This window comes from Bos taurus, chromosome 23, assembly GCF_002263795.3.
Source record: "Bos taurus isolate L1 Dominette 01449 registration number 42190680 breed Hereford chromosome 23, ARS-UCD2.0, whole genome shotgun sequence".
Taxonomy (NCBI): Eukaryota; Metazoa; Chordata; class Mammalia; order Artiodactyla; family Bovidae; genus Bos; species Bos taurus.
In genome coordinates, this window is record NC_037350.1 from 24,864,665 (window position 1) to 24,877,638 (window position 12,974).

Here is a 12,974-nt window from a genome sequence, read left to right on the forward strand (position 1 = left end):
AATCACATACAGCCCAGGGGTGGGTGAAGGATCAATGTTCTAAGCACTTCACCTTGAATGAACATAACAGAGTCCATGGTTTTTGAGGGAGTCCCCATTATAGATGGATCAGGGCTCATACAAACTAATTTGTTAAACTTGCTGGATACAATATGTTTGAAGATTTGGGGAAGGTGTCTACAGGTGAAAGCATGGTACGAGCAAGTTTGCTGAGAAAGCAGTGCAAAAAGGAGTCAGAGAAAAAGAATTCAGCTGAAGTCTGCCTGGCATTGATGAGAGGGAGGAAACCTCTGAATTATTAATACTTAAGTTTTTGACAAATCCCAGCATCCTGTAGTGGTACCTTCAGCCCTTTATGGAACCTAAGTTCACGACAAACATAAGTTCACCCTGTACTTCCACACTTACCGAATAATCTTTGCATCTGGAATTCAGTTCCATGAGTTTACTTCTTCACCAGGGAAGGGGAGTCCTGGGTGGACAGTGGGGGGGTCTGAGTTCTCAGTAAAGTATGACTGTCATTACTATGAGGCAATAATCAAGAAATAAAAATATCAAGTATGGAGGTTAACAGGAAAAAAAGGAGCATGAACCAAGCCCTGACACCTCCACCCCACCCCAGCTCCAACACACAAGAAAATGGTTTCCAAATCTGCCAGGCGGAGACCTACACCCCAGAACAAAGAATTCACAGGCCCCTGGCTTTCCATGCTGCAAGTCCATGAGTACCAGGGCTGGGGAGCAGGGCAGGGCTCTGCCATGGCGGTAAGGGTCAGTGGACGTCAGCGATGTCTCAGCCCAGTCTGGAGGGTTATTCTGTAGCATCATGAGTCACTTGTGTGAGCAGTGATCAAGGGCGTAAAGTCTATAAAGAAGAACGGAATATGTGATATGTTGTTCTTTCCGATTGCATTTGAATATGTAGAAATTACTTTTAAATATTTTCCAGACTTTAAAAAGAAACTTACAGTTACCTTTAATGAAATTTTAAAAACAAGCAGCATCTGCTTTATTTCTTGCTTCCTTTTTTTCTTCAGGAGTTGCCTCCCTATAATGGTTTTGGCCTAATTGAAGACTCTGCTCAAAACTGCTTTGCTCTCATCCCAAAAGCTCCCCAAAAAGATGTTATTAAAATGCTGATGAACGAGAACAAGGTGCTTCGTTATTTGGCCACACTGGTGAGGACAGTGTTTGTATCCTGAGGTTCTGCTGTGTCTCAGTGCTGTGCACGGTTGTCCGTTTTGTCTGTAAGCTAGAGAGTAATAGCTGTCGGAGTCATGTTGAACTCCAGCCTTCAGGCAGGGTGGACGGCATTAAGCATGGTGCTCCCGAACCAAGACCTAGCTCAAGTCCTATCTGCCTTCAGAATCTCTCTGAAATCATTAATCTCTCCTCGCTAGCCCTCACATCTTGACCGACTTTTTGGCCTTTTTTATTAAGCAGTGAAAGCCTTGACTTATATTCAAAGTATCTGTCTCTCTGTGTGCCTTTCCAGTGAACTGTCATTTCCTTGACAGTAGGGACCATGTCTTTTATATTCATTAAATGTAACAAATAGAATCGTACTAACTTAATAGGTAACTTTGGGAGGTCATATGTTTAGTGGCTAAGAGGTTTGGAAAGAGACAAATTTAGATCCTGAATGTTCCACTCAGTGGCTGAATTGCCTGAAGCAAATTACTGATAAGAATTCAAAGGATAATGTCTCTAAAAATAGAAAAAAAAAACAGAAATAGAAATATAAGTGTTTTATTTAGAAATGTAGACATAAATAGCAGAAATTGACATGTTACTCTGGCAATAGACATGTGTTTGAAAAATGAGAACGTAGTTAACTGATACATTTTTTGAAATGTTGAACAAAGCTTTGAAATGAGAGTTCTAGCAAATTTTAGGCCAATTAGAACACTTCACACTGTAAGAATTCTGGTAAGGCAGAAACCAACACGACGTAAAGCAATTTTCCTCTGGTTAAAAAATAAAAGAATTGTGATTAATGAAGGTTTTGCATTGTTGCTAAGTTCTTTGAGTTACTATTAAAGTTCAGTAGGTTTGTTGAATTATAACATAGTAATTGTGAATTCCTTGAGGGCAGGGGTAGTGTCTCTTTAGACTTTGTAGGCACTCGATAATTATTGGTTGAGTTGGTAAATGAATTTATTTACACATACACTGTCCATGAGTCAGGCAATATAATGTTTTACTCATTTTATGTTTTGAAATATAAGAATCACAGAGGTTAATTGGTGTGTCCCAGGTCTTACTGCTTAGACAGAGGCAGAACTGGAACTCAACCTAATGAAAACTCTCAAGTTGAAAAGATAACACGCACCCCAGTATTCACAGACGTACTGTTTAAAATAACCAAGACATGGAAGCAGCCTAAATGTCCATCACCAGAGGAATGGATATAAAGAAGCTGTGTGGAAGGGGGTGTGTGTGTGTGTGTGTGTAATGGAATATTACTCAGCCATAAGAAAACTATGGAATAATTTGCAGCAACATGGATTGACCTAGAGATTATCATATAGTAGAATTTCAATGAACAAGCCTGGAAGAGAAGAGTGAAGTAGAAAATTAGCATTATGCACTCCCCACAGTAAATTTGTTGCTGACCAGATCCATCAACAGATGCTAAAATTAGTGGGAAAATCTTTGGGGAAAAACACGATTTTCATAGTTTGCAAGTAGACAAGATCTCCATAGTTTGCAAGTATCTCCCTCAAGATATTTATTAACTGCAAAGGGAAAGATGATGACTTCCTAGGAGAGAAACCTACCAGGCATCTTCTTAACCAGGTGATCAAGGTCAGTGTCACCAATAAAAAGACGTTTTGACATCATGGACTCCTTGATACGCACAGAAAAGGATCTTCATATATTTTCCTCCCCTTTAAAATTTTCTTTTTAAAATTATGTATAGAAATGGATTTGTGTAAAGCCATAGACTTGGCGTAATTACTTTAGTGTCCTTGAAGCTGAACATAATGTCAGCTAAGAGGTTTCAGACTAGCCACCTTTGGATAGAATATAGCCCATATGTTATCTCTGGCCTGCCTGGTGCTTTTAAAGAGTTGAAGTCAACATGTTAAAGTCAGGGATTTAATATAGTAATCCATATTTCTATCTTCTCATGAAAAACTGGAAGATCTAACAACACTGGGCCTGCATTCATTCCCACAGGCAGCAGTCAACTGGTGTGAGTTGGGGCAGCTTCCCTTAGGTGAGGTGTACCCTGTCCAGGCCTCCAGAGTCACCCCATACTGTTCATTCATATTATATTCCATATGTTAGGTTTATATTGTACCCTAGTCCCTGTAGGTGTTTTAGTTGGCGGCATCTGCACAGATCATGTATCTTCATAATGTCCTCTTTTCTTCACCTTTCCAGGAATCCCCCTTCCCAGAAGACAAGGGCCGCCGGTTTGTCTTGTCTTATTTTCTAGCCACTGACATGATCAGTATCTTTGAGCCTCCTGTTCGAAATTCTGGTATCATTGGGGGCAAGTATCTCGGCAGAACTAAAGTTGTCAAACCAGGTTCCTCGGTGGAAAACCCTGTCTACTATGGCCCCAGTGACTTCTTCATTGGTGCTGTGATTGAGGGTAGGTCTCAGCAGAGTTCAGGCTTTCCTACTGGCTTTGTTGGGGATTTAACTGAGTGAACACTTGTAGGAGGCATTAGTCTGCAGTCCAGAAGTACATGTGGTTCAGTGTCGTAATGTCCTCCTTTATCAATTAAACTGTAAATTGGTTGCATTTGTTGGCTGTAGATGGAGACTTGGAGCTCCCTAAGTGCTGAGCAAACTAGTACACATTAGTTTGGAGAGCTATGTAAGGTTCATTAGTCTAGCTCACAAATACATGTCTGTGAATTTTTACTCTTGGTTGCCTGATAAAAACATAACCAAGCTAATGTATTTCTACCTTCTCCCCAGTGTTTGGCCACCGGTTCGTCATCCTTGACACAGACGACTATGTTTTAAAATACATGGAGAGCAACGCTGCCCAGTATTCACCAGAAGCACTCCTGTCGATTCAGAACCACATTCGAAAGCAAGAGGCTCCCGCACCAGAATTGGATGGGTATGTCTGACCATCTGAGATCCATTTTGAATTTGGCACAGTGAGATATTCAGGAAACAGTTCTTAACAAAATGAATGGGTAATCACATTTTAGCTTTTCAAATTTCCCTCACCAATGGAAATTCTTATACACAGGTGGTGGTGGTGGTTTAGTTACTAAGTCGTGTCCTACTCTTTTATGACCCCATGAACTATAGCCCGCCAGGCTCCTCTGTCTATGGGATTTCCCAGGCAAGAATACTGGAGTGGGTTGCCATTTCCTTCTACAGGGGATCTTCCTGACCCAGAGATGGAACCCATGTTTCCTGCTTGGCAGGTGGTCTACACAGGTTACCTGGGTTTAATATAATAACTTGGGTTTCCTTGGTGCCTCAGTGGTAAAGAATCTTGCCTACCAATGCAGGAGACACCGGTTCAGTTTCTGGGTTGGGAAGATCCCCTGGAGAAGGAAAAGGCAACCCACTCCAGTATTAATGCCTGGAAAATCTCATGGACAGAGGAGCCTGGTGGGCTGCAGTCTGTTTTGGGACTCAAAGAGTCAGACATGACTTAGTAACTAAACAACAATGATTAAGACAGTGGCTATAGGGGAGATGAGAGGAGGAGGCGGTACGGAGGATGACTGTTTCTGACCTGAGCAGTTGGAAAGGAGGAGTTGCCACCAACTGGGATGGAGACGTATATTGTAGGTAGAGGAGGGTTTTTTGGAGGTGGTGGGGTGGTGGGGATGTTTCAGTTTTGGACATACTAGGGTTTAAGATACCTTTAGATATTCAAGTAGAGTGATCAAGCAGGTGGTTGGACATATAAATCTGGAGTTCAGGCCTCAGAGAGGCCTATGCTGTGGGAGTTGTGGGCATATAAATGATATTTTAAGCCACGAAACTGGGTGAAATCTCTAAGGTAGTCGTTATAGACAGAAGAAAGAATAGCTCCAAGTATTGCACTCTGGAGCCCTCCAGCAGTAAGAGTTGCGAAGAGAAACCGGAGAACAGCAGTGAGGCTGGAAGAAAGCTAGGCAGGTGTGTCCTGGAATCCAGGGGGAGGGTCCAGGCGTCCCCTTTTGCCCAGAAGTTTATAGTGGCATTATAAATGTGACCACACAGACAATCTTTGTGCCAATGGGAAAATTCACTTTTGTTCTGCAACTTCAAAAACTTTTTGTCAAAACATGAAAAACTCTGATGGTTACAAATGTATAGGGAGATTAAAAAATAGTAAAATTGATTTTTATTTAGTCCACTGTAATTTTAAGACATTGCCAATGCTGAGGATTAAAAATGTTTCATTTTCTTTGTAAAAAACAATTAAGAGTAGTTGGGACAGTGCTTGCCTTCTTGTTCTCACACAATGCGAGTATCTTTTCTGTGCCTCCACAAATCATCAGATTCCTTTCCAAGTTTGAATCAACTTCCAATGTTTTCTTATTTTCGCTTTTAGTGTTGTGATTATATCCTAGAGTTCCTTTAATGACAGTGAAATATCTCAGAGTCCTTTTAATGTGAAGTTTTTGAGCTTCCCAGGTGGCTCAAATGGTAAAGAACCTGGCAGCACGTGGGAGACCTGGGTTCGATCCCTGGGTTGGGAAGATCCCCTGGAGGAGGGAACAGCATCCCACTCCAGTGTTCTTCCCTGGAGAATTCTATGGACAGAGAAGCCTGGCAGGCTGCAGTCCATGGGGTCACAGAGAGTCGGACACGACTGAGTGACTTTGGCTTCACGTCTTGCTGGCGTCTGGGATATCGTGATCCTTTTTGTCCCGATCATTTCCTCCTTTTGGGTCAGTGCGCCGGCCTTTGCTGGGGTCCTCTGGCTGCACGTCGAGTCTCTCAAACGGCAGCGGTGTCCGCGTTCCCAGTCAGCTGGTTCTTCTCTAACTCCGCTGTGTTGGACCTGAATTCTCCTCTCTAGCTCTATCGCTTTTGGTTTTTTGCTGCACTCTCATCTTTGCTGTCAGAGTTCTCTCTTTCATTGTCCATTTTTGCAAACTGTCACTTGAGTTTATCCGTTAGAGAAAAGGAGGCAACGCAGCTACACGCTTTGCTATCTGTGTATGGCTTCAAAGACACATGCCTGGTTACTAGTTACTGACAGATTTCGAAGAGAGGATATGCTTGTCATTGATTATGACACACATCTGCTATTTATACAGTGACTTGTGGGCTAGAAATCTGACAGTGAGTTTTCACTTTAGGCAGTAATTCACAGTTAATGAACTGTGGTAACTGAAAGTCGAACCATGTTGTTGAAGGACTGGGTTATTTAACTAGTGAACTGTGGTAACTGAAATTCATGCATATCTGAGCCATGTGAAGTCGTAATTGTCTGCACATCAGTGAAGACAGTGATTCGCTCTCTCAGGTGAGGATTTAGCAACAAGTAGGGGGGACTGGAAGAAGCACAAGCTAGAATCAAGATTGCCGGGAGAAATACCAATAACCTCAGATATGCAGATGACACCACCCTTATGGCAGAAAGTGAAAAGGAACTAAAAAGCCTCTTGATGAAAGTGAAAGAGGAGAGTGAAAAAGTTGGCTTAAAGCTCAACATTCAGAAAACCTAGATCATGGCATCTAGTCCTATCACTTTATGGGAAATAGATGGGGAAACAGTGGAAACAGTGTCATACTATATTTTTTTGGGCTCCAAAATCACTGCAGATGGTGATTGCAGCCATGAAATTAAAAGACGCTTACTCCTTGGAAGCAAAGTTATGACCAACCTAGATAGCATATTCAAAAGCAGAGACATTACTTTGCCAACAAAGGTCCATCTAGTCAAGGCTATGGTTTTTCCAGTAGTCATGTATGGATGTGAGAGTCAGACCGTGAAGAATGCTGAGCGCTGAAGACTTGATGCTTTTGAACTGTGGTGTTGGAGAAGACTCTTGAGAGTCCCATGGACTGCAAGGAGATCCAACCAGTCCATTCTAAAGGAGATCAGTCCTGGGTGTTCATTGGAAGGACTGATGCTAAAGCTGAAACTCCAGTACTTTGGCCACCTCATGTGAAGAGTTGACTCATTGGAAAAGACTCTGATGCTGGGAGGGATTGGGGGCAGGAGGAGAAGGGGACGACAAGGATGAGATGGCTGGATGGCATCACTGACTCGATGGACGTGAGTCTGAGTGAACTCTGGGAGTTGGTGATGGACAGGGAGGCCTGGCATGCTGTGATTCATGGGGTCGCAAAGAGTCGGACACGACTGAGTGACTGAACTGAACTGAACTGAGGGGGTACTGGGGACCTCAGTGAGGACTTCCACTGGAATGGAGCGGGGGGTGGGCTTAAGACATGGGAGGAGAGGAAGTTGAGGAAGTTGGTGCAAAGGGGATTAGGGAGATGGGGAGTAGCTGGCAGAGGAAATGGAATAGAGAGAGGGCTTTTTGTTTTGTTTGTAAGAATAAAGGGCAGCAAGTTTGTATGTAAATGGGAATAATTCTGTAGGGAAGGAAGCATTGATAAATCAGTGAGAGAGGGGAGATTTCTGGTGTCTGTGAGAGACAGTGGGGTGTTCAGGACCCAGGGGGAGGAACTGGCTTTAGACGGAAGCATTGGTCATCCATCTCGGGCAGTGGTTCACCAATGTTCACATTTAGGAACGTTCACATTCAGAGGTCAGAGAGCAGCTCTGACCTCACAGACTTCCATGAGGGTCTCGAGAAGCTCCCAGGGTCTCTGGATTACTCTCTGAAACCATAATGTGTGTGCCAGGCAGGAAAGCAGGGTGTGTGGGTGCAGGTGCTGGCAGGTTGGTTGAGGGGTCAACACGTGGTTGAGGGGTCCTTCTCGTTGTTTCGCTGTTTTCACTATAGCAGTGCAGCAGGAAGAACGCAGATGTGGAGACGTTGGAGGTTCCGGGAGGAGAAGTTGGGAAATGTTCTGTTGACTCTACAAATAAATAAAATGAATATAAAAATAAAGTGAAAATAAATACATACCATCATTTTACCTGCTGCTAAGAAAGAAAGACTGTCAGTTGTAATTGAGACTCACCATTAATTTTAAAATGCATCCTGATTCAGAGATGTGAAAAATATGAAGGAAAATAAGTTTCTTTGGCTGGTGAAACATGGCAGCCGTCTAGGAGAGTGGGAGGCAGATGGCACGAGGGCCATAGTTTGGTGGCTGGGCACCAGGAAGGGCCAGGTTGAGATTCATGGCACACATTTAACTTGAGTACTTCTCAAAAGCTTTTTTCTGTAATTTCCCCATGTCTCTGCAAATACCAGGAACACTGGAAAGCTTCTTGCTTTGGCATACTACAGGTGGGCTGTTTTCTCCCCCTTTTTTTAGTAATGAGGAAAAGATAGTATTAGGACACTTAGAGTAAGATACGAATAAAAATAAATTTAAGTTCTGGGTTAATAGATCCATGGCTATCCTCATTCTGACCCTCACTTTCGTTCTCTTCTCTTGTGATGAGTTAGGGATAAATGAGAGAAAACGCTCAAAGGTGCTATGAACCCAGGGATCTTGCCCTCCGTATTTTACAGCCTTACTTCTCTTGGCTCCTGACTCACCCATCTGGTAAAGAATCCCGCTCTAAGGAAACACAAACCCTGTAGTTGATCATTGGAAAGAATAATGAAAAGGGATCCTGAGTACTTGTCATGCCCAAGAACTTTTTACGTCCAGTGTTGGCTCCTGCTGCTGCTGCTAAGTCACGTCAATCGTGTCCGACTCTATGCGACCCCATAGATGGCAGCCCACCAGGCTCCCATCCCTGGGATTCTCCAGGCAAAAATACTGGAGTGGGTTGCCATTTCCTTCTCCAGTGCATGAAAGTGAAAAGTGAAAGTGAAGTCGCTCAGTCGTGTCCGACTCTTCGAGACCCTATGGACTGCAGCCTACCAGGCTCCTCTGTCCATGGGATTTCCCAGGCAAGAGGTGTTGGCTACTGGATGATGAAATTTGGAGTTAGCCATCTTCTTTCTCTGAGCCATAAAATTAAAACAGTGCCCACGTGATTGGAGTATTGACTTCATCTGAAATTCTATTCAGGCTTAGGTCCCTGTACTGGCAGGTGGATTCTTTACCACTGAGCCACCAGGGAAGCTGTCCATATTCACTCTGCAGTTGGTCTCAAGTAGATCCAGTGTGAGTGGCTTCCATTTTCCTACTCTTTGCCTTGGAATGTTTCTTTACTGAGCTCTTTACCTTCTTGTCACAGCTAAGTAGCTCCCATTTCTCTAAATTCTTTTGTGTCTGTCACCGCCTCCTTTCTGACTGTGCTGGTATCCAAATACTCTCCAGAAGTTGTTTCTTGAGGTCACCGATTGTTTTCAGATCTAACGGTCTCTTGTCATTTATTCTTAATTCAGTGATATTGGAGCTTGCACCACATGCCGGACCTTAATAAACACTCAAGGCAGCCAGATGAGAGAATAGGAGCTCGTTGTCTAGGGCAGCGGTTGGCAGACGCTTTTGGAAAGAGGAGTAAATAATTCAGGTGTGTAAGCCACACCAGCATCTCTGTTGTAAACTACTCAGCTCTGCCTTTGTGGGGTGAAAGCAGCCGTGCACAGTGTGTAAACGAATAGGTGTGACTGGGTTTCACTTAACTCTGTTTAGAAACACAGGCCGCCCACTGGCTTTGGCCTTTGGGCCAGCCCCCCTGGTCCAGCGCTCAGCCTTTTGATCTGCAGATAATGTAAACTGATTTTTACCACAGTGCCTTCTGACTCATCTGCCCGCCACCATTCTCTTCTTTAACCCATTGCACCGAGTTACCAGGCCGCGAATTATCACACAAAGTCATGCTGGCACTTGACTCCAAATTCATCATACTACTTCTCCTCTGCCCGTTGTATTGAAGTGTCATTGACAGAACTGTGTTAAGTGTACAATGTGATGATTTGATATACATGTGCATTGTGATGTGATTACCACAACCTAGTTAGTTAACACATTCATCATTTCACATTGTTTGTTGTTCAGTCACTCAGTCATGTCCAACTCTTTGTGACCCCATGGACCGCACACGCCAGGCTCCCCTGCCCTTCACCGTCTGCCGGAGCTTCAGTTCAGTCACTCAGTTGTGTCCGACTCTTTGCGACCCCATGAACTGCAGCACGCCAGACCTCCCTGTCCTTCACTATCTCCCAGAGCCTACACAAACCCATGTCCATTGAGTCAGTGATGCCATCCAGCCATCTCATCCTCTGTTGTCCCCTTCTCCTCCTGCCCCCAATCCCTCCCAGCATCAGAGTCTTTTCCAGTGAGTCAACTCTTCACATGAGGTAGCCAAAGTATTGGAATTTCAGCTTTAGCATCAGTCCTTCCAAAGAACACCCAGGACTGATGTCCTTTACAATTGACTGGTTGGATCTCCTTGCAGTCCAAGGGACTCTGAAGAGTCTTCTCCAACACCACAGTTCAAAAGCATCAATTCTTCGGTGCTCAGCTTTCTTTATAGTCCAACTCTCACATCCATACATGACTACTGGAAAAACCATAGCCTTGACTAGACGGACCTTTGTTGGCAAAATAATGTCTCTGCTTTTTAATATGCTATCTAGGTAGGTCATAACTTTCCTTCCAAGGAGTAAGCGTCTTTTAATTTCATGGCTGTAATCACCATCTGCAGTGATTTTGGAGCCCCCCAAAATAAAGTATGACACTGTTTCCACTGTTTCCCCATCTATTTCCCATGAAGTGATGGGACTATAATCATGTTAACAGTGTTAATTACTCTAATTCAGGAGTATGAAATACTTTCCATCTGTTTGTCGTCTTCAGTTTCTTTCATCAATGTCTTATAGTTTTCAGTGTATAGATCTTTCACTTTGGTTAAATTTATTCTAGTTTTTTAAATGCTATTATAAATGAGATTGTTTTAATTTTTCTTTCAATAGTTAATTGTTAGTGCATTTCATGTTGTTTAGTTCCTAAGTGGTGTCCGACTCTTTGTGACCCCATGAACTGCAGCACACCAGGCTTCCCTGTCCACTATCTCCCTGAGTTTGTTCAGACTCATGTCTGTTGAGACAGTGATGCCATCCAACCATCTTATCCTCTGTTACCCCTTCTCTTGCCCTCAGTCTTTGCCAGCATTAGGGTCTTTTCCAAAGAGTCAGCTCTTTGTATCGGGGCCAAAGTATTGGAGCTTCAGCTTAAGCATCAGTCCTTCTGATGAATATTCAGGGTTGATTTCCTTTAGGATTGACTGGTTTGATCTCCTTGCAGTGTAAGGGACTCTCAGGAGTCTTCTCCAGCACCACAGTTCAAAAGCCTCAGTTCTTCAGTATTCAGCCTTCTTTATGGCCCAACTCTCACATGCATACATGACTTCTGGAAAAACCATAGCTTTGACTGTATGGACTTTGTTGGCAAAATGAAGTCTCTGTTTTTTAATACACTATCTAGGTTTGTCATAGTTTTTCTTCCAAGGAGCAAGTGTCTTCTAATTTCGTGCTGCAGTCACCATCTCCAGTGATTTTGGAGCCAAAGAAAATAAAATCTGTCTTCGTTTCCACTTTTTCCACATCTATGTGCCATGAAGTGATGAACCGGATGCCGTGACCTTAGTTTTTTTAATGTTGAGCTTTAAGCCACCTTTTTCACTCTCCTCTTTCACCTTCATCAAGAGGCTCTTTAGTTCCTTTTCACTTTCTGCCATAAGAGTGGTATCTGCATATCTGAGGTTGTTGATATTTCTCTCAGCAATCTTGATTCCAGCTTGTGCTCCATCCAGCCCAGCATTTTGCATGATGTAGTCTGCATAGAAGCTAAATAATCAAGACGACAGTATTCAGCCCTGATGTACTTACCCAATTTTGAACCAGTCTTTTGTATTATGTCTGGTTCTAACTGTTGCTTCTTGACCTGCATACAGGTTTCTCAGGAGGCAGGTAAGGTGGTCTGGTGTTCCCATCTCTTTTAAGAATTTTCCAGTTTGTTGTGATCCACACAGTCAGAGGCTGTGGTCAATGAAGCAGAAGTGAATGGTTTTTTTTGAGTTCCCTTGCTTTTTCTATGACCCAGAGGATGTTGGCAAGCTGATCTCTGATTTCTCCACCTTTTCTAAATCCAACTTGAACATCTGGAAATCCTTGGTTCATGTACTGCTGAAGCCTAGCTCGAAGGATTTTGAGCATAATTTTGCTGGCATGTGAAAGTTGCATGAGTGCAGTTGTGCGGTAGTTTGAGCATTCTTTGGCATTGCCTTTCTTTGGGATTGGAATGAAAACGGACCTTTTCCAGTCCTGTGGCCACTGCTGAGTTTTCCAAATTTGCTGGCATATTGAGTGCAGCACTTTAACCACATTATCTTTTAGGATTTGAAATAGCTTAGCTGGAATTCCATCACCTCCACTAGCTTTGTTCATAGTAATGCTTTCTAAGGCCCACTTGACTTCACACTCCAGTATATCTGACTCTAGATGAGTGATCATACTATTGTGGTTATCCGGGTCATTAAGACCTTTTTTGTACAGTTCTTCTGTGTATTCTTGCCACCTCTTAATCTCTTCTGCTTCTGTTAGGTCCATACCATTTCTCTGCTTTATTGTGCCCATCTTTGCATGAAATGTTCCCTTAGTATCTTCTAATTTTCTTAGTCTTTCCCATTTTATTATTTTCCTCTACTTTGCATTGTTCACTTAAGAAGGCTTTCTTATCTCCATTTGCTATTCTCTGGAACTCTGCATTCAGTTGGGTATATCTTTCCCTTTCTCCTTTGTTTTTGCTTCTCTTCTCTTCTCAGATATTTGTAAGGCCTCCTCAGACAACCCCTTTACCTTCTTGCATTTCTTTTTCTTGGGGATGGTTTTGGTCACCACCTCCTGTATAGTGTAATGAACCTCCGTCCATAGTTCTTTAGGTACTCTGTCTACCACATCTAATTCCTTGAATCTATTAGATCTGATTTAGGCCATACCTAACTGGGC

The 12,974-nt window shown here is 43.1% G+C and overlaps 1 protein-coding gene across 2 annotated transcripts in view; it reads left to right on the forward strand.

Moving 5' to 3' along the window:
- The window catches only part of EFHC1 (EF-hand domain containing 1), a 39,735-nt gene that overhangs the window by 21,519 nt on the left and 5,242 nt on the right, over positions 1–12,974 (forward strand). For both annotated transcript variants that reach the window (NM_001192244.1, XM_015459794.3), the window contains 3 exons: positions 1,038–1,178; positions 3,391–3,604; positions 3,937–4,084. In NM_001192244.1, the coding sequence (NP_001179173.1) occupies positions 1,038–1,178; positions 3,391–3,604; positions 3,937–4,084 (503 nt within the window). The remainder of the gene's footprint in view (positions 1–1,037; positions 1,179–3,390; positions 3,605–3,936; positions 4,085–12,974) is intronic.